This window comes from Meriones unguiculatus, chromosome 1, assembly GCF_030254825.1.
Source record: "Meriones unguiculatus strain TT.TT164.6M chromosome 1, Bangor_MerUng_6.1, whole genome shotgun sequence".
Classification (NCBI taxonomy): Eukaryota; Metazoa; Chordata; class Mammalia; order Rodentia; family Muridae; genus Meriones; species Meriones unguiculatus.
The window spans coordinates 108,791,814-108,815,443 of record NC_083349.1 but is presented as its reverse complement, the minus strand read 5'-3'; the positions used below and the strand labels follow the sequence as shown (position 1 = coordinate 108,815,443).

Here is a 23,630-nt window from a genome sequence, read left to right as displayed (position 1 = left end):
GGTTTCCGGGGTCTGCACGGTTTCGTTCGGCGTAGATGCTGTGCACCCACCCCATGGTCCCGCCCCTTACGTGCCCGGCCCCGCCCCTCACGCTGCCGGCTGCCTGCGCCGTCGCAGTCGTGTTTCAGCTCAGTACGCTTAGGGCTCCCGCTTGCCGCGTCCGCCTGCTCTCCAGCGCCCCGCGCAGCGAGCCACGTGGACCAACTCCGGCGCGCGGTGTTCACTTGGTTCCAGTGGGGCTCGCCGCGCCTCCCGCGTCTCGGTGCTCGCCCCGTCTCAGCTCCGACCCCATGGCGGCCCTGGTGTTGGAGGACGGGTCGGTTCTGCAGGGCCGGCCCTTTGGGGCCGCTGTGTCGACTGCTGGGGAAGTGGGTAAGCAAGCCCGGGCGGGCTGCCGACCTCATCCCACTCTGCTTAACCTGTCCACCCCGCCTGCACACTTCCCTCCCCGATCCGGTGTCCCAGCCCCAGCTCCCTTTCGCCACTGATGACCGAAGCAGTCATCTCCTCCGGGATTTACTGCGCTCGGGGTGCCTTTGCCAGAACTCAGCCCTGCCTTTCTTCAGTGTTTCAGACCGGCATGGTTGGCTACCCGGAGGCCCTCACTGACCCTTCGTACAAAGCTCAGATCTTAGTGCTAACGTACCCACTCGTCGGTAACTACGGCATTCCCCTAGATGAAGAGGACGAGTTCGGCCTGAGCAAGGTAGTCACGCCCAGTGCTTTCTCTACATCCCTTCCCAGATAAGTTAACGGTGAGGCGACGGCACTGACACTCCGCTAGACATCCTGGGGAAAACAGCCACATGGACTAAGGCGACCCTGGGTACAAGGCTTTTAGGTGCCTTGAAAGGCAGAGAGCTGGAGCCCTCAGGAGTCACCCCTCTGAGAGTCTTGTGTGTAGTGAGCTCAATGAGGTCCAGGGAAATGGCGAGGGTTTTTGGGAGTTCCCAAAATTGCAAGAGGTGTGAGTTCTAGTTATTTGTAAGGAGCAGTTTTTTTCTGTTTTTTGTAGCAGAGTCCTAAGAGTAAACAGCTGCGACTCTTTAATACAGTTTCTTATGTTGTGGTGACCCCCAACCATAACATTATTTTTCGTTGCTACTTGAGAACTGTAATTTGGCCACTGTTGTGAACTGTAATGTAAATATCTGATATTTCCGCTGATCTTAGGTGACTCCTGTAAAAGGGTCATTTGACCCCAAAGGGGTCGAAACCCAGAGATTGAGAAACACTGCTTTAGGATTATGTAAATTGGTGAGAAACTGGAAACAGGGATCATGCATCTTCTAGTACTGATGGCTGCCAGTTTATCTACATATCAGTGACATTGATCATCTGCTTGCCTTACTGGGCCTTGTTTCATTTTCTGCTTTGCAATAGTGTTTACCTCTAGATAAAAATCTCAAATTTCCTCAAACAGTGAGCCCCTACACCCTCTCTGTGAAATCTGGAAACTAAGTTGCCTCTGAGAGCTAAGGGCAGATATCAACACACCATTAAGATAATGATAGAAGTCACCATAGCCTACATGCAGTATTTCACACGACCTGCTTAAGTCCTGTTTCCAGTCTTACAGACTGCTTTTGGATAATGTAAATTGGTGAGAACTGTAAACGGGTGTTACACCCCTCTAGTGGCAAGTTTATCAATACACCAGTGACACTGACCACCACCTGGACTCCTCCATACAGTCTCACTGTGTAACCCTGGTTGTCCTGGAGTTCCCAGTGATCTACCCGCCTTTGCTTCCAGAGTTGTGATATGAGAAAGGCCTTTTAGGGGCTGGAGAGATGGCTCGAGTAAGAGTCCTGGCTGCTCTTCCAGAGGTTCCGAGTTCCTACATGGTGGCTCACAACCATCTATAATGAGATCTGTGCCCTCTTCTGGGTGCACATGCCAGCAGAACACTGCATATATAATAAGTAGCAAATAAATCTTGCTAAACACAGTGGCTCACACCTGTAATCCCAGCACTCCGAGAGGTACATGGATCTAATCGCTTAGCCTGGGGAGGGTCTGTCAGACACCCTTCCGATCCCCAAGGCAGCAGCTCAGAAAGACCTTCAAAGTCAGAACCCTCTCTCCTGGGCTGTCCCGTAGTGCTGGGATGACAAGTGTGGCATGTCTTATTTTATTCTTGTAAGGGCAAGAGCTCAGTGTGTGACCCACACTGGTTTGCAGGTATCTGTCCCAGCAAACGCTGGGATTGCAAATGTCAGTATTTTGCCTTTAAATGTAACTTGATTTTTTCTTTTTTTAAACTTACATTGAGACAAGATTTTGCTACTTTGTACCCCTCCCTCCTTTCTTTTCTCCCTCTCTTCCTCAGTTCTTTTTAAGACAGTGTCTTGCCCCAGCTAGTCTTCTGCTCACTGTGTGAAACCATACCGACCTCAAACTACCAGCATTTTTCCCACGTGCCACCAGCCTGGCTTGAATATAATGTAATCCCTCCCACAAAAACTTTGCAACTTGCAGATGGCACCCTTTTCCTTACCCCCAGGCCTGGGGAGGCAGAGGTAGGCTTGGTCAATGTTGCTAGCTCCAGGCTAGCCAGTACTGTGTAGCGAGGCCTTGTCTCACACTTGTCCCAAGAGAGGGTTTTTCAGTGTAGCCCTGGCTGCCCTGGAACTTACTCTAGACCAGGCTGGTCGCCAACTCTGAGTTCCAATTAAAGGTGTGTACCATCATGCCTGGCTAGCTTTATTTATTTATTTTAATCTTTGTTTTATGGTAATGTCCTGTGCGAATATCTTATTTGTTTTTGTCACACTATATAAATTAGTGTCCTCTTTTGTTTATATTATCTTGTTAGTTTCTGGCTCCCTGAGTTGGAATTTTACCCTGTAAAGACAAGGGGCTGTACCTTTCCATGCTCACTGCCTTTTTCTTGACATCTGTTACAAAGCCTGCGCCTAGTGGCCATTCAGTAGATACTTGAGGATTCAGGCTGTCAGGTGCAAGTACATAATCACGGCACGTTGTCAGTAGCAAGGAAGAAGTGCAAAGAAGGGTCAGTCCCGGAAGAAGCTGGCTTGCAGTGGATATGTAGGAGTGGGGCGATCAGGGAGAGGTGGATTTATGAGCTCCCTTTTGGACAAGGAAAGTGCCACTCTCCCTTCTTGGACACGCTGGACCCGTGTTCAGTGTTTATATGGGACAATGCAAAGTTACTAAAAAGGACTGCGTAGAAGCAGGGAGTGTGTCGTGTTTTGTAGGAATTACTCACTGTCCTGTGTGGCTGAGCAGAGGGCCAGTGGGCAGTCCGTGGAGGGACGTAGTCCTCACGGTCTCCTCTCTCCCCCTGTAGTGGTTCGAATCCTCAGAGATCCACGTGGCAGGACTGGTGGTGGGAGAGTGCTGTCCCACGCCCAGCCACTGGAGCGCCGCCTGCACCCTGCACGAGTGGCTGCAGCAGCGTGGCATCCCCGGCCTCCAAGGTATGACAGCGCAGGGGATGTCCGGGTGGAGTCCGGGGTGCGTGCGTGGAAGGAAGCAGAAGGGGGTTTCTGAAGTCTGTTTAGTAATGCAAAATGTGCAAAGCTTAGATTGGAGAAGAGCCTGAACCATCGCCCAGAAGGAAACATTCTGAAGAGAGCAAACCCTGCTCCTGCTTCGGCCATTTAAATCTGACTCTCGGAATTTTCTAATTGTTACATTGCACTTGGGTAACACGAGTCTGAAAGGCAGCTATGTTCCCACTGGATCATCAGTACAGATGTCTGTTAATATGTATACAAAATGCAAAAAACTTTTTTCTTTAAGATAATTATATAGTCTCTTTTTGTGTGTGTTGGGGGAGGATGTTGGTTTTGTTTTGTTTTGTTTTCAAAACAGGGTTTCTCTGTGTAGCCTTGGCTCTCCTGGACTGGACTTGTAGACCAGGCTGGCCTCGAACTCACAGAACTCCATCGGTGCTGGGATTAAAGGCATGGGCCAACATGTCCAGCTGGTTTGGGGCTTTCCCGGACAAGCGCGGGCTTGCCTCAGTCTCACTGTGTAGCCAAGGATGATCTGTGTGCCACCTCCCAAGTGCCAAGGCTATAGACACGCACCACCTTGTCCAGCTTGTGTTCTTATTCCTTGGGGGGTTATTTTCACTAGTTAGATCTGTCTAGATCGTAGTTTAATTTGGGTGTGATATTTTGGACAAGCTTACTTCGTGGCCGTCCTTCCAGCAGGGTGCTGCTGCAGGATTCTGATGCCCATGAGGACAGTTGTGTGTGACTCAGGGCTGTGGAGCTGGAGTGCCCCTGGACATGTCCCCTCACCGATGACTGAGTGGGAGCAGTCCCCTGAGGCTGTGCTGTTTTGACAGGAGTGGACACTCGGGAGCTGACTAAGAAGTTGCGGGAACAAGGGTCTCTTCTGGGGAAGCTGGTCCAGAATGGGACGGAGCCTTCAGCCCTGCCATTCGTGGACCCCAACGCCAGGCCCCTGGCACCAGAGGTCTCTATTAAGGTACAGAGGGAGAGAGTAGCTCATGCTTGCAGGCAGATGAGGGGTTCCTTTTCTGCCCACGGTTGGGGTGAACTCAAGGACATCAGAGATGGGGTTTGGTACGGGCCTGTCTCACACTTGGTGATCCCAGCTGCCAACTGCTGCTCTTTGCTCCCCAGACTCCACGGGTATTCAATGCAGGCGGGGCCCCTCGGATCTTTGCTCTGGACTGTGGGCTCAAGTATAATCAGATCCGGTGTCTCTGCCAGCGTGGGGCTGAGGTTACCGTGGTGCCCTGGAACCACGAATTAGACAGTCAGAGTGAGTATCTGGGGCCCGTCCAGACAGGGGCTTGGGTTGGGCGGAAGAGCTATCCCACAGCACAGCTGATGCAGGTCAGCATGAGTTGCAGGAAGGAAGCTAGAGACCAGGGTTCCACTTTTTGTGCTCGGGGATGGATGTGTGTCTTTATTATACTATTTAAATTATTCTAGTAGGGGGAGGTGCAGGTGTGCGCCAGGGCACAACTTTCAGGAGCCAGGTCTCGGCTGTCATGGGTTCTGGGGATCGGCCATCAGGCTTGCACAGTTGGTGCTTTTTTTTCTGCTGAGCATTTCATCAGCCCTTGGGTGTCTTTGAAATTCTGTCTTACATCAACCTTTTCTGCCCATTCCAGAATATGATGGTCTCTTCCTAAGTAATGGACCTGGTGATCCTGCCTCTTATCCTGGTGTGGTAGCCACACTGAGTCGAGTTTTGTCTGAGCCTAATCCCCGACCTGTGTTTGGAATCTGCCTTGGACACCAGCTGTTGGCTTTAGCCATTGGGGCCAAAACTTACAAGATGAGGTGGGGCTTGTGGGAGAAGAAGGAGCACGCACTTAGCAGTCTTCTGAGACTTGGGGGTTACTGGTATGGAACTGTCGGGAGTGATGAGATCTGAGAGTGCCGAGTTTCAGGTAGTGGGCAAGAGGCTCGTGAGAGGGTTGTGACTCGGTGTCCTGTCTCCAGATACGGAAACCGAGGCCACAACCAGCCCTGTTTACTGGTGGGTACCGGGCGCTGCTTTCTGACATCTCAGAATCACGGGTTCGCTGTGGATGCAGACTCGCTGCCGGCAGGCTGGGCGCCTCTCTTCACCAACGCCAACGACTGTTCCAATGAAGGCATTGTGCATGATAGCCTGCCCTTCTTCAGGTGGGCATGGGCGTGCAGTAGGGTGACAAGGGACCACGAGGATGGGAAAACAAGGCACAGCAGTGGACCGTGGTCCTGCCTGAGGCTACTGCAGCCATAGCAGTGATGTCAAAGGTTTTGTCATTCAATCTCTTCAATAGTGTCCAGTTTCACCCAGAGCACCGACCTGGCCCTTCAGATATGGAACTGCTTTTTGATGTATTTCTCGAAACTGTGAGAGAGGCTGTAGCTGGGAACTCAGAGTCCCAGACAGGTAAGCTCCTGTAAGAACCAGGACCTGGACGGAAGAACAGGGCTAGCTCCAGGATAAGCCTAAGAGGGACATACTCTAAAAGCTAGTTTCGGGAGGTAAGAGAGGCAGTGTGGGTACTTCGGTGGTTCTGTTTAGGAACTCCGCAGGTGGATCTGGGTTCTCATCCTCTCTCTGCCACTCTGTGCTTTTCTGAAAGCGAGGGGTCTAATCCGGGTGTCTTCTGGAGTCCCACTCTAATACTCTGTGACTCTCATTGCATCCACAGTTAGAGAGCGGTTGGCTCAGCGCCTCTGTCCTCCTGGGCTTCCCATTCCTGGTTCTGGGCTTCCGCCACCACGGAAGGTTCTGATCCTAGGCTCAGGGGGGCTCTCCATTGGCCAGGCTGGAGAATTTGACTACTCAGGCTCTCAGGTAAGGCATGTAGCCTTCCATCTGGATGGCTGGGTGACCCAGGGAGTTGTAAGGAGAAAGAGTAAGGCATGAGTGTTGTTTGCAGGGAGGAAATGGATCAGGAGGTCTGCGGGTGTATAGATGGTTGAGGCAGTGACGAATAAAAGTCACTAAGGACTGAGAGCACAAGGAAGGAAAGAGGAGAAATGCTGGCCTGAGGCTTCTGTCTTCTGTAGAAGAGGCTGACAGGCCATTTGTGTTCTATTAGGCAATTAAAGCCCTAAAGGAAGAGAACATCCAGACATTGCTAATCAACCCCAACATCGCCACAGTGCAGACCTCTCAGGGGCTGGCAGACAAGGTCTATTTTCTTCCCATAACACCTCACTATGTAACCCAGGTATGACTCAGATAAGGCCTGCGGAGGGGACTCTTGGTGGGCATTTTCACTGGCCACTCTGGTCTCCTCAGCTGCTTTTGTCTCCTCCCTCAGGTGATTCGTAATGAACGCCCAGATGGTGTATTACTGACTTTTGGGGGCCAGACAGCCCTGAACTGTGGCGTGGAGCTGACCAAAGCTGGGGTACTAGCTCGGTATGGGGTCAGGGTCTTGGGTACCCCTGTGGAGACTATTGAACTGACTGAGGACCGGCGAGCTTTTGCTGCCAGGATGGCTGAGATTGGAGAGCACGTAGCCCCCAGTGAAGCGGCAAATTCTCTTGAACAGGTTTGTCAGGTGGTTGGTTAGAAGTGGGATGATGTCGTTTCCTCTGGATCTTATTTCCTTCGGGTGCAAGAGCCCTCTCTGGGCAGTAGCCAATGGCTTGTCGGTTCTTGTCCTTCCACTCCCTGCAGGCTCAGGCAGCTGCTGAGCGACTGGGCTACCCCGTGCTGGTGCGAGCAGCCTTTGCCCTGGGTGGTCTCGGCTCTGGCTTCGCTTCCACCAAAGAGGAACTCTCAGCTCTTGTGGCTCCAGCTTTTGCCCATACCAGCCAGGTGCTAATAGACAAGTCTCTGAAGGGCTGGAAGGAGATTGAATATGAGGTGGTGAGGGATGCCTATGGCAACTGTGTGACGGTGAGTGATGGGGCGCAGGGTGGCCCAGACATTCTGAACTTTTGGAAGGACAGAGATCTCTTCAGAGAGTTCTCTGTCGTTTGGACCCAGGGTAGCATAGTTCCAGACATAGTGCCTGGGGACGTAGCCTCAGCTGCTCTTTTGACTTCCTTTGTTGGTGACCTCAGTGACCCCCTTTGTAGGTGTGTAACATGGAGAACTTAGACCCACTGGGCATCCACACTGGTGAGTCGATAGTGGTGGCTCCAAGCCAGACGCTGAATGACAGAGAGTACCAGCTTCTGCGACGAACAGCTATCAAGGTCACCCAGCACCTGGGGATTGTTGGAGAGTGCAATGTGCAGTACGCCTTGAACCCAGAGTCCGAGCAGGTGAGGACGTGAAGCTGGCCCTGCAGCCGTTAACCTTGGTCTTTGGGCCTCAAGGTTAAGGGGTTTTTTGGCCCTGTTCATCCTGGGGTGAAGCCAGGATTGTCCTGGTTAGGATTGGGCCTCTCACTCCGCCTCTATTGAAGAAGCGATGGGCTTTCCTTGTGAGCTCTTTTCTAGGCCGGGTACCATGACTTTCTCTGTTCTTCCCATTTGCAGTATTACATCATTGAAGTAAATGCCAGGCTGTCCCGAAGCTCTGCCCTGGCCAGTAAGGCCACAGGCTATCCGTTAGCTTATGTGGCAGCCAAGCTAGCATTGGGCATCCCTCTGCCAGAGCTCAGGTATAACGGGGGATCCTGGTGTCCAGGGGAGGGAGGAGTTGAAAATATTCACAGGACAGAGCCTGTGGGAAGGACTAGAAGCTCACCCTATTTTCTCTTTTTGGCACCCCGACTTACTAATGCTCAGGAACTCTGTTACGGGGGGAACGGCAGCCTTTGAGCCCAGCCTGGACTACTGCGTGGTAAAGATTCCTCGCTGGGACCTCAGCAAGTTCCTCCGTGTCAGTACGAAGATTGGGAGCTGCATGAAGAGTGTTGGTGGGTTTCATACTCCTGTGGGTCCTGCTAGAACCAAGGGTTCTACACCTTTGATCCCAGCACTTGGAAGGCAGAAGCAGGCAATTCTCTGTCAATTGGAGAGCAGCCTGGTCTACAGAGCGAGTTTCAGGCTGTTCCAGGGCTACATAGAGAAACCCTGTCTTGAAAAGCCGATAGACAGACAGACAGACAGATGGGGTTTCTCAGAGTTAGTGGGTACATTTCGAGTTAGTTATCCTCATCAGGAACAGGGGTCAAAGTCATCTGGAAACCTGTGCTGGAACATAGTTCCTGGGAGCAGATTACTTGATCTCTTATTTAGCAAACTAGTGACTAGAGGGGCCACAGGAGGAAAGTGACATGGTTGAGGGCCCCCAGAAGAGCCAAATGCTGCTGGTTGTGAGTCCGTTGTCCACTGCTCCCATTATCCTTGAGACACTTTGTCCTCGTGCCATCTTATGCACAGCCTCACACATTGTTAGGTTGATAAACGCCAGTGACATTTTATTCACTGTTTAAGTATTTATTCAGGGGAACAGTTACTGTTGCTTTCCTGTGAATCCTCTTAAGTCTTAAATTTTGTTATTATTGTGCCTGTGTGTGTGATATATTAGAGGGCGGGGTGCGCATGCCACAGTCAGGGTGTGGGAGTCAGGACAACTTCAGAGTTGGTTCTTTCCTTCCACCTTCTCAGGAGTTCCAGAAATTGAACTCAGGTCACCAGGCAAGCTCCTCTCAGTGAACCAAAATGACCATGGGGCTAGCCATTCTCAGGGCATCTTCTCCTCCGGCATTTTGTAGGAGTATTTTAAAATGTAATTGGCCATGGGTGGGTGCAAAGAATAGTAGGATCACCTCCCTCTTATCCAAACTTTTTAATATTCTAATAGACAAAACATTCCAGATGGTGTGATTAAAGCAAGCCAGATAGCTGGGCGGCCACCAGAGGTTCAGACTGTTGCCATAAGCTGCAACAAGTTCCAGTATCTACAATGGAATTTTGTTTTGTTTTAACACAGAGTTAAGATCAGAACAAGATAACAAAGAGCTTTAGCACTTGGGAGGAGTTCAAGGCCAGTTGGAGAGTCCAGGACTAAAGCAGGGAATTCTGTGCTAACCCAAACCATAAGGGCGAGACCCCATCTCAAAAACAAAACCCCACCAGACTGTGTATGTGTGGCAGTCACTAATGTGAGTGGTAAATCAGGCTGGACTCCAGCAGGTGTGTTTGCGGTCCTGTGTTTGACTTACTGGAGAGAAGTGTGCCTATGTGCCAGCTCAGGTGCCGCCGGCTAATTTGGATAAGGGTGTCACTGTGCTCCGGTCTCCATTTAGAGCAGGGGTGGCTTTTAAACAAGTAACTGAGCTCAGATATTATTTCAGAATTTTTAGAAATCCTACAACACTGCCAAGATGTTCCTTCTGGAGATGAATTTCTGTTATATGAAAATTATAATAAACATGGGAATGGAGCCATAATTAAATCACGGCTAGAATAAGTGGATTGGAAATAGGACAATCAAAGATTGATTTTCAGCTGACACTTTGAAATGTCTTACACACCCTCTTGTCTTCTGGAAATGCCATCTTCTTCCTGCTAACCTTTTATAACTTTCTTTGTTTTTGTTTTTGTCTGTTTGAGACGGGCTCTAGCTGAGTGTCTCTGGCTGCCCAGCTAGCCACTCTGTAGATGATGGCCTGGTAGTCGCTGTGTAGCCCAGACATCGTCCCCAAACTCTTAAAATCCTCCTGCTTTGTTCTCTTGATAACACTCCCATCCCCTCTGGGCTGTAGACAGTATCTCACTGTATAGCTTGGAACTTGCTGTGTGTAGAACAGTTCGGCCTCCAACTTAGTGATTCTCCTGCCTCTGCTTCACAGAGGCCGAGATTACAGGGGTGAGCCACCACACTCACCCTTCAAGACACTAGGGTTAGCAAAAAAAGTCATCTGAAAGTGCCCCTTCCAGCCTCTCAGGAAGTTGGCTGCACTTTATACTTTGTATCTAAGACAGGAGCTTCTGTGGTGCAATTGGTACTTAAAGGATTTAACAAGGGCTACACAGTTGCTCTTACCTATGGCCCTTGGGCTTCTGGGAATCTTTTCTAAGAAGTAACCCAAAACAAAAAAATACCACAGGCTCCCTTAACAAGGATCAACACTTAAAAGCTAAGTGTCCTTTAGTAATTCAGCAGTTAAATTATGGGAAAGCATACAAGAAAGGAAGTAGCGCTGACGGGGTTATGTAGCTATCTGGGGAGGTGCTTATGATGGGGGATCAGCAGAAATTTGTGCATATACTATTACTTGTATATAAAACTTACATAGGGGAAAAGTCCAGGGAGAAAAACTCATGCTGTCTGGGTGTGGCTTTGGTGGGGGGGGTGGACTGGTATGAGCAAGAGTGTAAGGAGGTCAGAGGATAATCTGCCCCCCCCACCCCTTTTTCTTTTTCTCTCAAGACTGGCCTGAGGCTCTTTAAAGACTGGCTAGGCTGGCTGGCAGGGTCTTTCTACATTAGTCCTGGCTATCCTGGAACTTGCTTTGTAGAACAGGCTGGCCTCAAACAGAGATCCTCCTGCCTTTGCCTCCCTAGTGCTGGGATTTAAAAGTGCGCACCATCCGTGGGCGTTTAAATGCCGTTGATGGTTTCAGGAACAGTGGGATCATTTTCCAGACTCTTTTAATGTTTCTAGGATGAAACATTCCAGATGGTGCCATGATGGTGTGATCAAAGCAAGCCAAATAACTGGCCACCCATCAGTAGTTTGCTGCTAACCAACAGGTTCCAGTCTCCACAGGCCCGTTGTAGGTGTGCCAGTTCCACACTCGCGCACAGCACGGCCTGTGCCTGTCTGTGGAGATGGTAGGAAAGAGGCTGCTTTTAAGGCTCTTCATGGAGAAGTAGCCTGAGTGCCACTGTCTTGAGTGCCCTGAGACCCGACCAAAGATTGAACTTAAACCCATGAGCGTGTTGGGTATACCCACACATACCACCCGCACCCTCTGAGCCCCCCATCCTGTTCCTGCAGGTGAAGTCATGGGCATTGGACGTTCATTCGAAGAGGCCTTCCAGAAGGCCCTGCGGATGGTAGATGAGAACTGTGTGGGCTTTGACCATACAGTGAAGCCAGTCAGCGATGTGGTAAGCGGGTCCCTTCTCCGAAAGCACCCGGGCGTGGGCCCCGCTCCACAGCACCCCTCTGCTGGAGCGTGACAGTAACAGCAGCAGCAAGCTGGTGGCTTTCCACTTCCCTGTCCTGCATCCACCCGTCTGTGCTCCTCCCCGACAGGAGCTGGAGACGCCTACAGACAAGCGGATCTTTGTGGTGGCTGCTGCCCTGTGGGCTGGCTACTCGGTGGAGCGCCTGTACGAGCTCACCCGCATTGACTGCTGGTTCCTGCACCGCATGAAGCGCATCGTGACCCATGCCCAGTTGCTGGAACAACACCGCGGACAGCCTCTGCCCCAGCACCTGCTGTACCAGGCCAAATGCCTTGGCTTCTCAGACAAGCAAATTGCCCTTGCAGTCCTGAGGTCAGAGACGGTGGTGAGGGTGGCGAGGGCCTCAGGCCAAGAAGCGTGGGGAGGGAGCTCTTGCATCAGGAGGGCCGTTGGTGGGGAACCTTGGATGTTTTTCCTATTATCCCCAGCACTTGCTTCGCCAGTATACCCTGTTCCCGAAGCCCCTATTTCTGTTCCTTTAGCACAGAGCTGGCCGTTCGGAAGCTCCGGCAGGAACTGGGGATCTGCCCAGCCGTGAAGCAGATTGACACAGTTGCGGCTGAGTGGCCGGCGCAGACAAATTACCTGTACCTGACGTACTGGGGCAACACCCACGACCTTGCCTTTCGGACGCCTCACGTCCTGGTCCTCGGCTCGGGCGTCTACCGCATCGGCTCCAGTGTCGAGTTCGACTGGTGCGCCGTAGGCTGCATCCAGCAGCTCCGCAAGGTCAGAGCCTCCCTGTCTCCTCGCTTTCCCTGCCGGGTGCCTGTCCGCCCGCGTAGATCCTGGCTCTTCCTGTTAATTAGGAGTGAAGAGAAGCCCTATCAAAGCAGCCTTCTGTGGCAGGTTTGGGGCTAGGGACCTTCCTGAAGCTCTCTTGTTGCCTCTCCTGCTACCTGCATCCTCTCCCCAACATGGTGCCTACCTATGTAGCTGTCTCACGGGAAGCAGGCAGGCCGGCGTGTTGCAGTGGGGATGTTGGCTCAGCCCCTCTCTGCACTTGCTCCTAACCCCTAACGTACCCCGCTTCCTCTCGGCAGATGGGTTATAAGACCATCATGGTGAACTACAACCCAGAGACCGTCAGCACCGATTATGATATGTGCGACCGACTCTACTTCGACGAGATCTCTTTTGAGGTGAGAGCGGGGAGGGTTACCAAGGCGCCCAGGGAATGACCTCCACGGGCTGAGCGGCCCGGCTCGTTGGTACCGAACCAGCTCGAGGGTAGCGTAAACAGGAAGGCTTCCTCCAGCCCGTCCGTTGCCTTTGGTTCCTCCCCTGTGCTACAGGTGGTGATGGACATCTACGAGTTGGAGAACCCTGAAGGTGTGATCCTGTCCATGGGTGGGCAGCTCCCCAACAACATGGCCATGGCCTTGCACCGGCAGCAGTGCCGAGTGCTGGGCACCTCCCCTGAGGCCATCGACTCAGCCGAGAACCGGTTCAAGTTCTCTAGGCTGCTGGATACCATTGGTATCAGCCAGCCTCAGTGGCGTGAGCTCAGCGACCTCGAGGTAGGCCGGGAAGCCGGGGGGGGGGGGGGCGGATGTTGTTTGGGGGGGAGTGTGAACAGCCCCACTGAGCCCCCTGTCCCCGTAGTCTGCTCGCCAGTTCTGCCAGACTGTGGGTTACCCCTGCGTGGTGCGCCCCTCCTATGTGCTCAGCGGCGCTGCTATGAATGTGGCCTACACGGACGGGGACCTAGAGCGCTTCCTGAGCAGTGCGGCAGCCGTCTCTAAGGAGCACCCTGTGGTCATCTCCAAATTCATTCAGGAAGCAAAGGTGAGGCTCTCCCTCCTCAGCCCCAGCCAGAGGGGCTGCGGCCCTGCTGAGTCAGAGGCGCAGTGGTCTGGGAGAAGTGGGTCGTGTCCGTGCTTTCTCACAAAGGGAGCTTCATAGGGAAGGAGGGGGAACTGCAGCCCACAGCCCGCTGCCTGTGTCTGCCTCCAGGAGATTGATGTGGATGCCGTGGCCTGCGACGGCCTCGTGTCGGCCATCGCCATCTCTGAGCACGTGGAGAATGCAGGTGTGCATTCGGGTGATGCCACACTGGTGACCCCCCCACAAGACATCACCCCCAAAACCCTGGAGCGGATCAAAGCCATTGTGCATGCTGTGGGCCAGGAGCTACAGGTTACGGGGCCCTTCAATCTACAGCTCATTGCCAAGGTAATAAGTCGGCAGGGGGGCACGGGCGCCTACAGTTCACCCGTCCCTCAGAGCCCTGCGCTGTCTCTTACCCCCATCCGTGTAGGCAGCAGAGCTGGGGAAGGGGTGGTTTCCAGAGCTCACGGCAGTGTCGGGGCTGGGAACAGCCACCCAGTTGAGACAGTCTCGGTGAACGGAGGGTGAGGGTGCGAGCCAAGGTTGGCCAGGCGGTGTCCAACGCCCGGGCTTCACAGGGCCTGACCTGGGGGTCTCTCCCCTAGGACGACCAGCTGAAGGTTATCGAGTGCAACGTGCGCGTCTCTCGCTCCTTCCCCTTCGTGTCCAAGACGCTGGGTGTTGACCTCGTAGCCTTGGCCACGAGGATCATCATGGGGGAGAAAGTAGAGCCTGTGGGGCTCATGACTGGCTCCGGAGTCGTGGGAGTAAAGGTAAGTCGGGGCCCGGGGGCCCTTGAACCTGGTATACAAATCCTGTAATTGTTACAAAAAGCTGGTTCTTTATACTGGGGAGAACCTGGCTGCTTTATTTAATTTACTTTATGTTTTTTGAGCTACGGGAGACTTGAACTCAGGGCCTCAGGCGTGAGGGGCAAGTGCTCTGCCTCCCTACTAAGGGAGGGCGCTCAAGGAGCAGGTGACCCATCATCCATGCCAGGCATTGCCCAGCCACAGCATAATAAGGTGGTCATCATCTCTTCAGAGCTCACCCTGTAGGAGGCAAAAGAAGTTTGGTCCAAAAATAGCATGTTATGGAACAGTCTGTGATACACCTACATAGCCGAGTTATAAACCAAATGTACGAGGAGTGTGCTCCCGGAAAGCTTGGGAGACGGGGTGGAACCGAGTCTCAAGAATGGTGAGGCTGTTGGATTTCCTGTCCGTGTCCAGGGCCAGGAAAGCCCCAGAGTGAAGGCAGTATGGAAGCAGCAGGGAGGGCCAGCCCTGCCGTGTGGCTGTGATGGGCGCAGGGCCCCTTTCTGCCTCTTTTCCTGACACTTTGGTCCTGCTGCTGCTCCCCCAGGTGCCCCAGTTCTCCTTCTCGCGCTTGGCTGGTGCTGACGTGGTGCTGGGTGTGGAGATGACCAGTACTGGAGAGGTGGCTGGCTTTGGGGAGAGCCGTTGTGAGGCCTACCTCAAAGCCATGCTCAGCACCGGCTTTAAGATCCCAAAGAAGAACATCCTGCTGACCATCGGCAGCTACAAGGTACCCCCAGGGCCACCCAGGGAGGGAAGGTAATGGGGCCACCCAGGGAGGGGAGGCAGAAGTCACGTGGCTTCAGCTTCCTTGGCTCACTTGCCTCCGCTTGGTCTTAGAACAAAAGTGAGCTGCTCCCGACTGTGCGGTTGCTGGAGAGCCTGGGCTACAGCCTCTATGCCAGCTTGGGCACCGCAGACTTCTACACCGAGCATGGCGTCAAGGTTGGTAGTCGCCCGCCGCCATCCCCCCAACAGGCCCCAGAGGAGTCTCCGCTTTTCCCCTTGCCCCAGTGTAGAACAGGTGTGCTGTGGGTGTTTGCTCCATGGTACGTAAATATGTTTTTGTTAAAATCCCAAGCTGAGGAATTTTACTTTGCCCACACCTGTTAAGTGTCTCGTGCAGAACATGGTCTCCGCCAAGTGGAGTTAGTTGAAGTCTGAGGACTTTGAGGGATATAAACATGACAGCCCGGAGGAAGAAGGCGCGGCTGCTTGGAGGAGGACTGCTTGCTGCTGCTGCTGCTGCTGCTGCTGCATTTGCTATTTGCCGGCTACCTGGACTTCTGGGTTTCTGGATGACTGATACTGGTGTTGCCCCCAGAACTGGTGTTCCTACCACCCTACACAGCGGGAAGTACCCATTGTGCCTGAGCCACATTGGATGCCACCCCGACCTTGATTGTTTTTTTTTTTTTTTTTAACAAGCCTACTTTATTTAGGGTCTCTTAAATGCTTCTACCTCCCTTCTACCCAACACTAGGTAGGAGAGAAAGTAAGTTAGTGAAGACGGGGCGGAGTTCTCTCTGCTACCTCCCGCTGGGTAGGGTGTAAGGATTCTTTTGGGGGCAATCACAGTATCCAGTTATCCCGAAGTCCAGGTGACCGGCGGATCAGCAAACAGCAAAAGCAGCAGCACGAACCAGCAGCAAGCGGGCCCCCTCCACGGAGCCGCACCTTCTTCCTCTGGGCTGTCATGTTTACGCCTAAGTCCGCAGAATTCAACTAATTCCACCTGGCAAAGACCACGCTCCAACGAGACACTTAACAGGAGTGGACCTACTCAAATCCCCAACTTGGAATGTTAATAAAAACATGTTTACATACCATATACCAAATACCCATAACACAGGCACGAAGAAAGCAAAGACAGTTCTCCTGCGCTGTTAACGTTCTTGTGTTTTTTTCTTCCCACATCTTACACGTGTCCACGTGTGTGAGCTCATACTGATGTTAGGGACCTGGCTTCTTGGACGTTGTAGAAATGCTTTTTCTGTTGAGAACTATACCTGGCCAGTAGCAGAGAGAGGCAGTCCCTAGTCCCCAAGCCTGTAGATTCTCGCTCTCATCATGGGCCAGACAGACCCTTTGGGTCGGGCCTTCCCCCTTTGCCTTCCCCCTTTGGCCCTGACCCCAGTTCTGGGCTGGCAGGTGACAGCCGTGGACTGGCACTTCGAAGAGGCCGTGGATGGCGAGTGCCCACCGCAGCGGAGCATCTTGGACCAGCTGGCCGAGAACCACTTTGAGCTGGTGATTAACCTGTCGATGAGAGGAGCCGGGGGCCGGCGCCTTTCGTCCTTCGTCACCAAGGGCTACCGTACCCGGCGCCTGGCCGCTGATTTCTCTGTGCCCCTCATCATTGACATCAAGTGTACCAAGCTCTTTGTGGAGGTAACACAGCCCCCTCGGGGCCGCAGCTTTGTAGCGGGGAGAGTGTGCTGGGAGACGGCGGTGTGAAAGGACCGTGCTAAATGGGACAGCTTTGCGGCTCCAGAGGCAGTGAGGTGGTATGGAGAGGAAAGAAGGGTTGTGGAGAAACGGGGTGCCCATTCACCTCCCGGGCTGCTCCTCCTTTACATCTGTCCTGTTGGTGCTCTCCACTTGCAGGCCCTGGGCCAGATTGGGCCAGCCCCTCCCTTGAAAGTGCATGTGGACTGCATGACCTCCCAGAAGCTAGTGCGGCTGCCTGGTAAGTGAATCTCATGGGACACTGATAGCAGCTGCCTAGAGGCTGGTGGGATGCTAAATACAGCTGCAGGACTGTCTGCCCTGGACGGTACAGACTGAAGACCCGAGAGTCTATTGTTCCATGGTGCCCTTGACCGACTCTGATCCCGTCCTCCCCGCTCCCTCCAACTCACTCTCCTAGGATTGATCGACGTCCATGTGCACCTTCGGGAACCAGGTGGGACACATAAGGAGGACTTTGCCTCAGGCACAGCCGCCGCCTTGGCTGGGGGTGTCACCATGGTTTGTGCCATGCCTAACACCCGCCCTCCCATCATTGATGCCCCTGCTCTGGCCCTTGCCCAGAAGGTGAGCGCTAAACCCCTGCCTTCTTGAACCTCTTTCCCTCTGTCCTTCGTGTGACCCACGCCACAGGTACCTTGTTGACTTGTGTGGGCATGGATGCCCGTGAACCTTACCTTATGTGTATCCCCTCTAGCTGGCAGAGGCTGGTGCCCGCTGTGACTTTGCCCTGTTCCTTGGGGCCTCGTCTGAAAACGCAGGGACTCTGGGTGCTGTGGCCGGGTCTGCAGCGGGCCTGAAGCTCTACCTCAACGAGACCTTCTCTGAGCTACGGCTGGACAGTGTGGCCCAGTGGATGGAGGTGGGCAGGCTGGCACCACATTTGCTCTTGGCTAGAGACCTCATCTGCGTGGGCTGCCAGCAGAGGATTGGGGGTTTCCGAGGGCCCTGGACGCTGGTGAGCGCTGGGAATCCAAGGCTCATCATCTACCCTCATCAATGCTTTCTGTCCCCAGCACTTTGAAACATGGCCCTCCCACCTCCCCATTGTGGCCCATGCAGAGCGGCAGAGTGTTGCTGCGGTCCTTATGGTGGCTCAGCTGACCCAGCGCCCAGTGCACATATGTCACGTGGCTCGGAAGGAAGAGGTGAGAGTTTATCAGAGGTCCTGGTACCCCTGTCATTTTCCCAGTGAGACCAAAGGTCACCAGAGTCCTTGGAGGCAGAAACGGTCGGGAGAGCCTTCACCAGTGGTACCCTTGACCCATTTGGCCCTCCATGTTCTGAGAAAGAATGCCAAGCATGGAGACTTCGTAGGTAGGGCAGGGCATGTTGGGGCCTCCTGTGGATTGCTCTGCTCTCTCCGCAGATCCTGCTGATCAAAGCTGCCAAGGCTCAGGGCCTGCCAGTGACGTGTGAGGTTGCACCCCACCACCTGTTCCTAAACCGGGACGACTTGGAGCGCCTGGGACCCGGGAGGGGAGAGGTCCGGCCTGAGCTTGGTTCCCGAGAGGATATGGAGGCCTTGTGGGAGAATATGGCTGTCATCGACTGCTTTGCCTCAGACCATGGTAAGAGGGCCCAGTGTGCATCTCTACCTCAGCATACTTGTGCCCCAACTCAAGCCTGGGAGGCAGCCGTAAGAAGAAGGCAGCAGCCAGGCCGAGACCCTGGGCTCCGTGAGCTCAGGGACTCGGTGCTTGCTCTGTGAATAGGTACTTGACAGGTACTGCTTGAAAGAATGAAGATAAATGTGGTTGTAAATGAGAAGCTTTGTGTGCAGGGGCCAAGTGCGTTTAGGAGGACAGCAGGGAAACACATGACCCCTGGGGTTGGTAGTGAGCGTGGCGTTGCTCAGAGTGAAGAAGTCTTGGGATAAGGTGACTGAGCCTGCTTCCCAGAGTGATCGCTGCCTTCCTTACAGCTCCCCATACCTTGGAGGAGAAGTGTGGCCCCAAGCCTCCACCTGGCTTCCCGGGGCTAGAGACCATGTTGCCGTTACTGCTGACAGCCGTGAGTGAGGGCCGGCTCAGTCTGGATGATGTGCTCCAGCGACTGCACCACAATCCCAGGCGGATCTTCCACCTGCCCCTCCAAGAGGACACTTATGTAGAGGTGTGGGGAGAAGGACTTGGGAGTTGGGAGATCTCCATCCTCAAAGGTCGCACTGTGTGTGACCTTGCCCTTGTCCCCCTCGACCCTTCGGACAGGTGGATTTGGAGCATGAGTGGACAATCCCTAGCCACATGCCCTTCTGTAAGGCCCGCTGGACCCCGTTTGAAGGGCAGAAGGTGAAGGGCACCATCCGCCGTGTGGTCTTGCGAGGGGAGGTGGCCTATATCGATGGACAGGTATGTGTATGGCCCCGGCTTGACCTTTTGGGCACCATTCTCATTTTACCTACTGCCCTGTCTCCAAGTGGCATTTTGTTGCTGGCGCCTGCTTCTCTGAGAGCCCTGTGTGCACTCCCTGTCCCCTCATGCTCCTTGCCTTCTGTGTGCAGGTGCTGGTACCCCCGGGCTATGGACAAGATGTACGGAAGTGGCCTCAGGGGACAGTTCCCCAGCCCCCTCCTGCAACTCCTGCCACCACAGAAATAACCACGGTAACCACCCTGCCCCCGAGGGCTGGATCTGGCCATCAGCCCAGAGGGGTGTGCCCTAGGGCTGGGCTAGCAGCAGTTTCATTGGTGGAAAATGCAGTACCTGATAGTTGAACTCACACTACCTGCCTCCCTGTCTGACTGCAGAGCGGACTTGGCTTTCAGTTTAGGAAGCCAACCCTAAGAGGCGCAGGCTGGTGTTGAGGTGTCTGCCCAGGCCTTGTTGCTAGCTCCCTGCTGCTGACAACATGTTGGGAGGCTGCAGCAAGACAGAGGTGGCGTGGGGCGGGCTCGGTGCTGAAGGGACCACCGGCTTTTCCCGAGGGGTTGTGCAGGGGCCTCCACAGTCAGCGGCTTTTCAACCCACTGGGCCATCTCCATTGCAGACACCTGAGAGACCACGCCGAGTCATCCCAGGCCTTCCTGATGGTCGCTTCCACTTGCCACCCCGGATCCACCGAGCTTCTGACCCGGGTTTGCCAGGTAAGAGGGGTTCCTGGGGCACAGGGTGCAGGCTCCTTCCTACTGACTTATATAAGGATGGGTGCGGTGCCACGGAGCATCCCTAATGGGCCAGGGTTGGGGGCTCAGTGCCCAGGAACTGATTCAGGCTCCTCTTCTCAGGACTCCTTTGTCCCCTTACCTGCCGTACTCTCCTTCCCTTGCTCCTAGTCTGATCCACTGTACTCTCCTTTGGCTAAAATAGTTGCTACAGCGTGAAGTAAGCGAGCGGTCCCATAGCGTCTCTCACAGGCATCTTTCTGTTGTGGGCAGCTATGTACCTCCGCCCAGGAGCTGGGATCTCATGGGGCAGCCGAGCATGGGGTAAATCCCGCTTGCTGGTTGGTGTGAACTTGGCCACTCCTCTGCCTCAGATCCTTTATGTCAGCTGGGAAGGCCCCGGGAGGGCACACTTGGCCAATACAGCACAGCGCCGCAGGGAGGCCCGGGTCCTTCCCCATAGCTGCTGCGTCCTTCCTGCCCTCCCCTAACCTGCTGTAGCTCCTGTGATTTGAGGTGGCTTTAACATGAGCGTTGGGAGCAGAGGTCGTTGTGATTTGGGCCCACCGCCCCACGGCCCCCAGGTGACCCCTCTCCTGTTATTTGCAGCCGAGGAACCCAAAGAGAAGCCATCCAGGAAGGTAGTGGAGCCAGGTGAGCCCACCGGATGCAGCCACCTGGCGGCCTCTGTGCTCAGATTCAGGTACGGGAGCCTTCTGACTAGTCTGTTCTCGCCACCCCTCACTGCAGAGCTGATGGGAACTCCTGATGGCCCCTGCTACCCGGCACCGCCCGTTCCTAGACAGGCATCACCCCAGAACCTGGGCTCTTCCGGCCTGCTGCACCCCCAGACTTCCCCTCTGCTGCACTCCTTAGTGGGCCAACACATCCTGTCCGTCAAGCAGTTCACTAAAGACCAGGTACCTGGGGGACGGGACGGTGACACCCAGGGCTCTTGAGGGTTTGGAGAGTGGCTGGCGGTGTCTGTGAGACTGACTTGAAATCTTCCACAGATGTCTCATCTGTTCAATGTGGCGCATACACTACGGATGATGGTGCAGAAAGAGCGGAGCCTCGACATCCTGAAGGTCAGAGCTGTGGTTCCCAGCCGGTGCCGGCCCATCGGGAGGGCTGTGCGGTGGGCCCTCATGGATGCGTACAGGCTGCACCATCAGCAGCTCTGCTCTGGAAGGTCCTTCCGGTCTGGACCAGCAAGCACCCTCGGCTTCCTCCCAGCAGTGACTGACCCCACATATGGGGTCATCTGCTCTGCTTCGGGGTAGCCATGGAGACCGCTGGGATAGCCTCTCTTTGGGGTCATACCCACAGTCGTGGATGGCTTTAGTTCCGGGACACTAGTATGGGAATGTCAGGCTGTGACAGGTGTCAGGGGAGGCTCTCGGCACCCCGTTGTTTGTGGGGAGGCGAGTGCCGCCCTGTGCGCATTCCCACGGTGCGCTCACACGCAGCCCTTGCGCTTTGTCCTTTCCCCAGGGGAAGGTCATGGCCTCCATGTTCTATGAGGTGAGCACCCGCACCAGTAGCTCCTTCGCGGCAGCCATGGCCCGGCTTGGGGGCGCTGTTCTCAGCTTCTCGGAAGCCACGTCCTCCGTCCAGAAGGGCGAGTCCCTGGCCGACTCGGTGCAGACCATGAGTTGCTATGCTGATGTTGTGGTGCTCCGGCACCCCCAGCCTGGAGCTGTGGAGGTGAGGCCTGCCTGGGCTCCGGGCTGGGGTGGCTGAGGCCGCACCGGGAACACAGTGTCCCCGCCTGCCCGTTTTCTGTGACCACAAGGCTTAGGTTGGGCTAGGTGCTGAAGAAGGGATGCAGGAAGTGCCAGGTGCCGGCGAGGAGCAGCTGCCGAGCTGCAGGAGGCAGGGTTTTCACGCTGCATCCCATCTTCACAGCTGGCGGCCAAGCACTGTCGCAGACCCGTGATCAACGCTGGGGATGGCGTTGGAGAGCATCCTACTCAGGCCCTGCTGGACATCTTCACCATCCGAGAAGAGCTGGGGACGGTCAATGGCATGACGGTGAGGGCGCCGGGGACTGGAGTGGGAGGCAGTTCAGAAGAGGCGTCTCCAGGCCAGGGTGTGCCGGACCCGGGAGGCCCCGGACGCTGAGCCGGCAGGAGCGACGCCTATTGTGACTCCGTCCGGTGGTGGGGATGTCTCCTTTAGATCACCATGGTGGGCGACCTGAAGCACGGGCGCACGGTGCACTCCCTGGCCTGCCTGCTCACCCAGTACCGCGTGAGCCTACGCTATGTGGCACCCCCCAGCCTGCGCATGCCACCCAGCGTGCGGGACTTTGTGGCTTCCCGAGGCACCAAGCAGGTGAGTCCTGGTGGCTCAGCCCACACCGGGGGCCCAGGGGCTGGGTGCTGAGAACTCGGCCCTGCACTCACCGGGGCTCCCCCTCCAGGAGGATTTCGAGAGCATCGAGGAGGCGTTGCCTGACACTGATGTGCTCTATATGACTCGGATCCAGAAGGAACGATTTGGCTCTGCCCAGGAGTATGAAGCTGTGAGTACGAGACTTAAGGCAGAAGCCCGGGGCCGGGCTATCGGGCATCCTTATGAGCGTGGGAAAGGGGCACAGGCAGAGCTTCTGTTAAGTTCCAGATGCCTCGGTTGCCTTAGCTGTGCTCTGTGGCCATTTCTGCCCTGAGTCTCTAATGGGGTCCCTGTCTACCTTACAGTGCTTCGGTCAGTTCATCCTCACCCCCCACATCATGACCCGGGCCAAGAAGAAGATGGTGGTGATGCATCCGATGCCCCGTGTCAATGAGATAAGGTGACGTGGCTCCTCTGTCCAGGCTACCCTTGGGCTGGCTGTGGGAGAGCCCTCCCCCTGAATAGGAGCTGTGTGGCAACGTTTTTCCTTCTCTCGCAGTGTGGAGGTGGACTCGGACCCCCGAGCAGCCTATTTCCGCCAAGCCGAGAATGGCATGTACATCCGCATGGCCCTGCTGGCCACCGTGCTAGGCCGTTTCTAGGACCCGGCCTCCTCGTGCATCTCTTCAGGCCCAGCTTCTGGGCAAGGAATCCCGACGCCCCCCACGGGGGCAGCACACTTAGCAGGCCTCCTGGAACATACAGAGAGCCCGAGCACATACCATATAAACAGGGACCATGCTTTAGGCCCCAGACTAGAGTACTCTCCGGCTCAGGGTTGCAGTCTCAGATACTGGGGGCCCCTCTGCCTCATCTCCGTTCTTACACCTCAAATCTGTACAGTTACTTTTCTACTGATTATAATAAAGAGCAAACAGTGTGTTTCCTCGTGAGCACTGTGGACAAGCAGAAGCTGTCTGGTAGAATGACAGACTCCCCCTGGGCTCTCTGGGGTTCGAGCTGACACTCGGTTCTCTTCAGCTTGCGTTCCCCTAACATCAAAGCTCTCCTAGAGACTGGCTGGTGTCCAGCCTCGTCTGGGTTAAGTTGAAGTCTGTGTTCTGAGCAGTGGGGCTTGGCCTTCTTGGGAGAACACTTAGGTCCTGTTGAAAGTTAGGCTGTGTCCTGGGTGAGGACTGCCGAGATTCCTTGTCCTCCAAGCATTAACGCTTCCTGTTTAGCCTGTCCTTCGGTGGCCTGGGTTACCACCCATCCTCAGAACCTTGCCCCGGGGCTCTTCAGCTGCCATCAGTGTGAGGACCCCTCTTACCATCCCTGGGGACTGCTGCCTGATGCCGTGGAGAGCTAAGCAGCCTTTGTCCTGGAGCCCTTAGAGTAGGCGCTAAGGGGGACTAGCTCTTGTACTGCGGGAGAGGGCTGAGGAGCCGCTGTTCTGGTCCATGAACTTGAACAACAGACTTCACTTGGCATGCCCTGGGCTCAAAGCGCTGTGTGCAG

General features: G+C 54.7%; 1 protein-coding gene across 4 annotated transcripts; it reads left to right on the top strand.

The window, feature by feature from the left end:
* Nucleotides 1–30: 30 nt before the first annotated feature.
* Nucleotides 31–23,084, top strand: Cad (carbamoyl-phosphate synthetase 2, aspartate transcarbamylase, and dihydroorotase). 4 transcript variants are annotated; one of them, XM_021635408.2, is made up of 45 exons: nt 31–372; nt 567–706; nt 3,314–3,443; nt 4,322–4,464; nt 4,623–4,764; nt 5,120–5,291; nt 5,454–5,639; nt 5,780–5,892; nt 6,158–6,303; nt 6,551–6,682; nt 6,776–7,009; nt 7,138–7,359; nt 7,542–7,730; nt 7,947–8,071; nt 8,199–8,329; nt 11,362–11,474; nt 11,623–11,867; nt 12,038–12,284; nt 12,599–12,697; nt 12,851–13,075; nt 13,161–13,343; nt 13,512–13,730; nt 13,991–14,158; nt 14,751–14,933; nt 15,044–15,148; nt 16,355–16,594; nt 16,811–16,892; nt 17,073–17,239; nt 17,370–17,534; nt 17,689–17,820; nt 18,042–18,243; nt 18,597–18,787; nt 18,883–19,023; nt 19,176–19,277; nt 19,661–19,757; nt 20,049–20,099; nt 20,385–20,429; nt 20,526–20,695; nt 20,789–20,863; nt 21,270–21,482; nt 21,684–21,809; nt 21,957–22,112; nt 22,201–22,302; nt 22,478–22,572; nt 22,672–23,084. In XM_021635408.2, the coding sequence occupies exons 1-45, from the start codon at nt 36–38 to the stop codon at nt 22,772–22,774; spliced, it is 6,984 nt and encodes a 2,327-aa protein (XP_021491083.2). In that variant the 5' UTR covers nt 31–35; the 3' UTR covers nt 22,775–23,084. The 4 variants fall into 4 exon arrangements, 3 of the variants coding, with proteins under 3 accessions (XP_021491083.2, XP_021491082.2, XP_021491085.2); XM_021635407.2 differs by lacking the exon at nt 20,049–20,099; XR_009584756.1 differs by lacking the exons at nt 20,526–20,695; nt 20,789–20,863; nt 21,270–21,482; ... (3 more) ...; nt 22,478–22,572; nt 22,672–23,084 and having other exon boundaries at nt 19,981–20,099.
* The last annotated feature ends 546 nt before the right edge of the window (nt 23,085–23,630 follow it).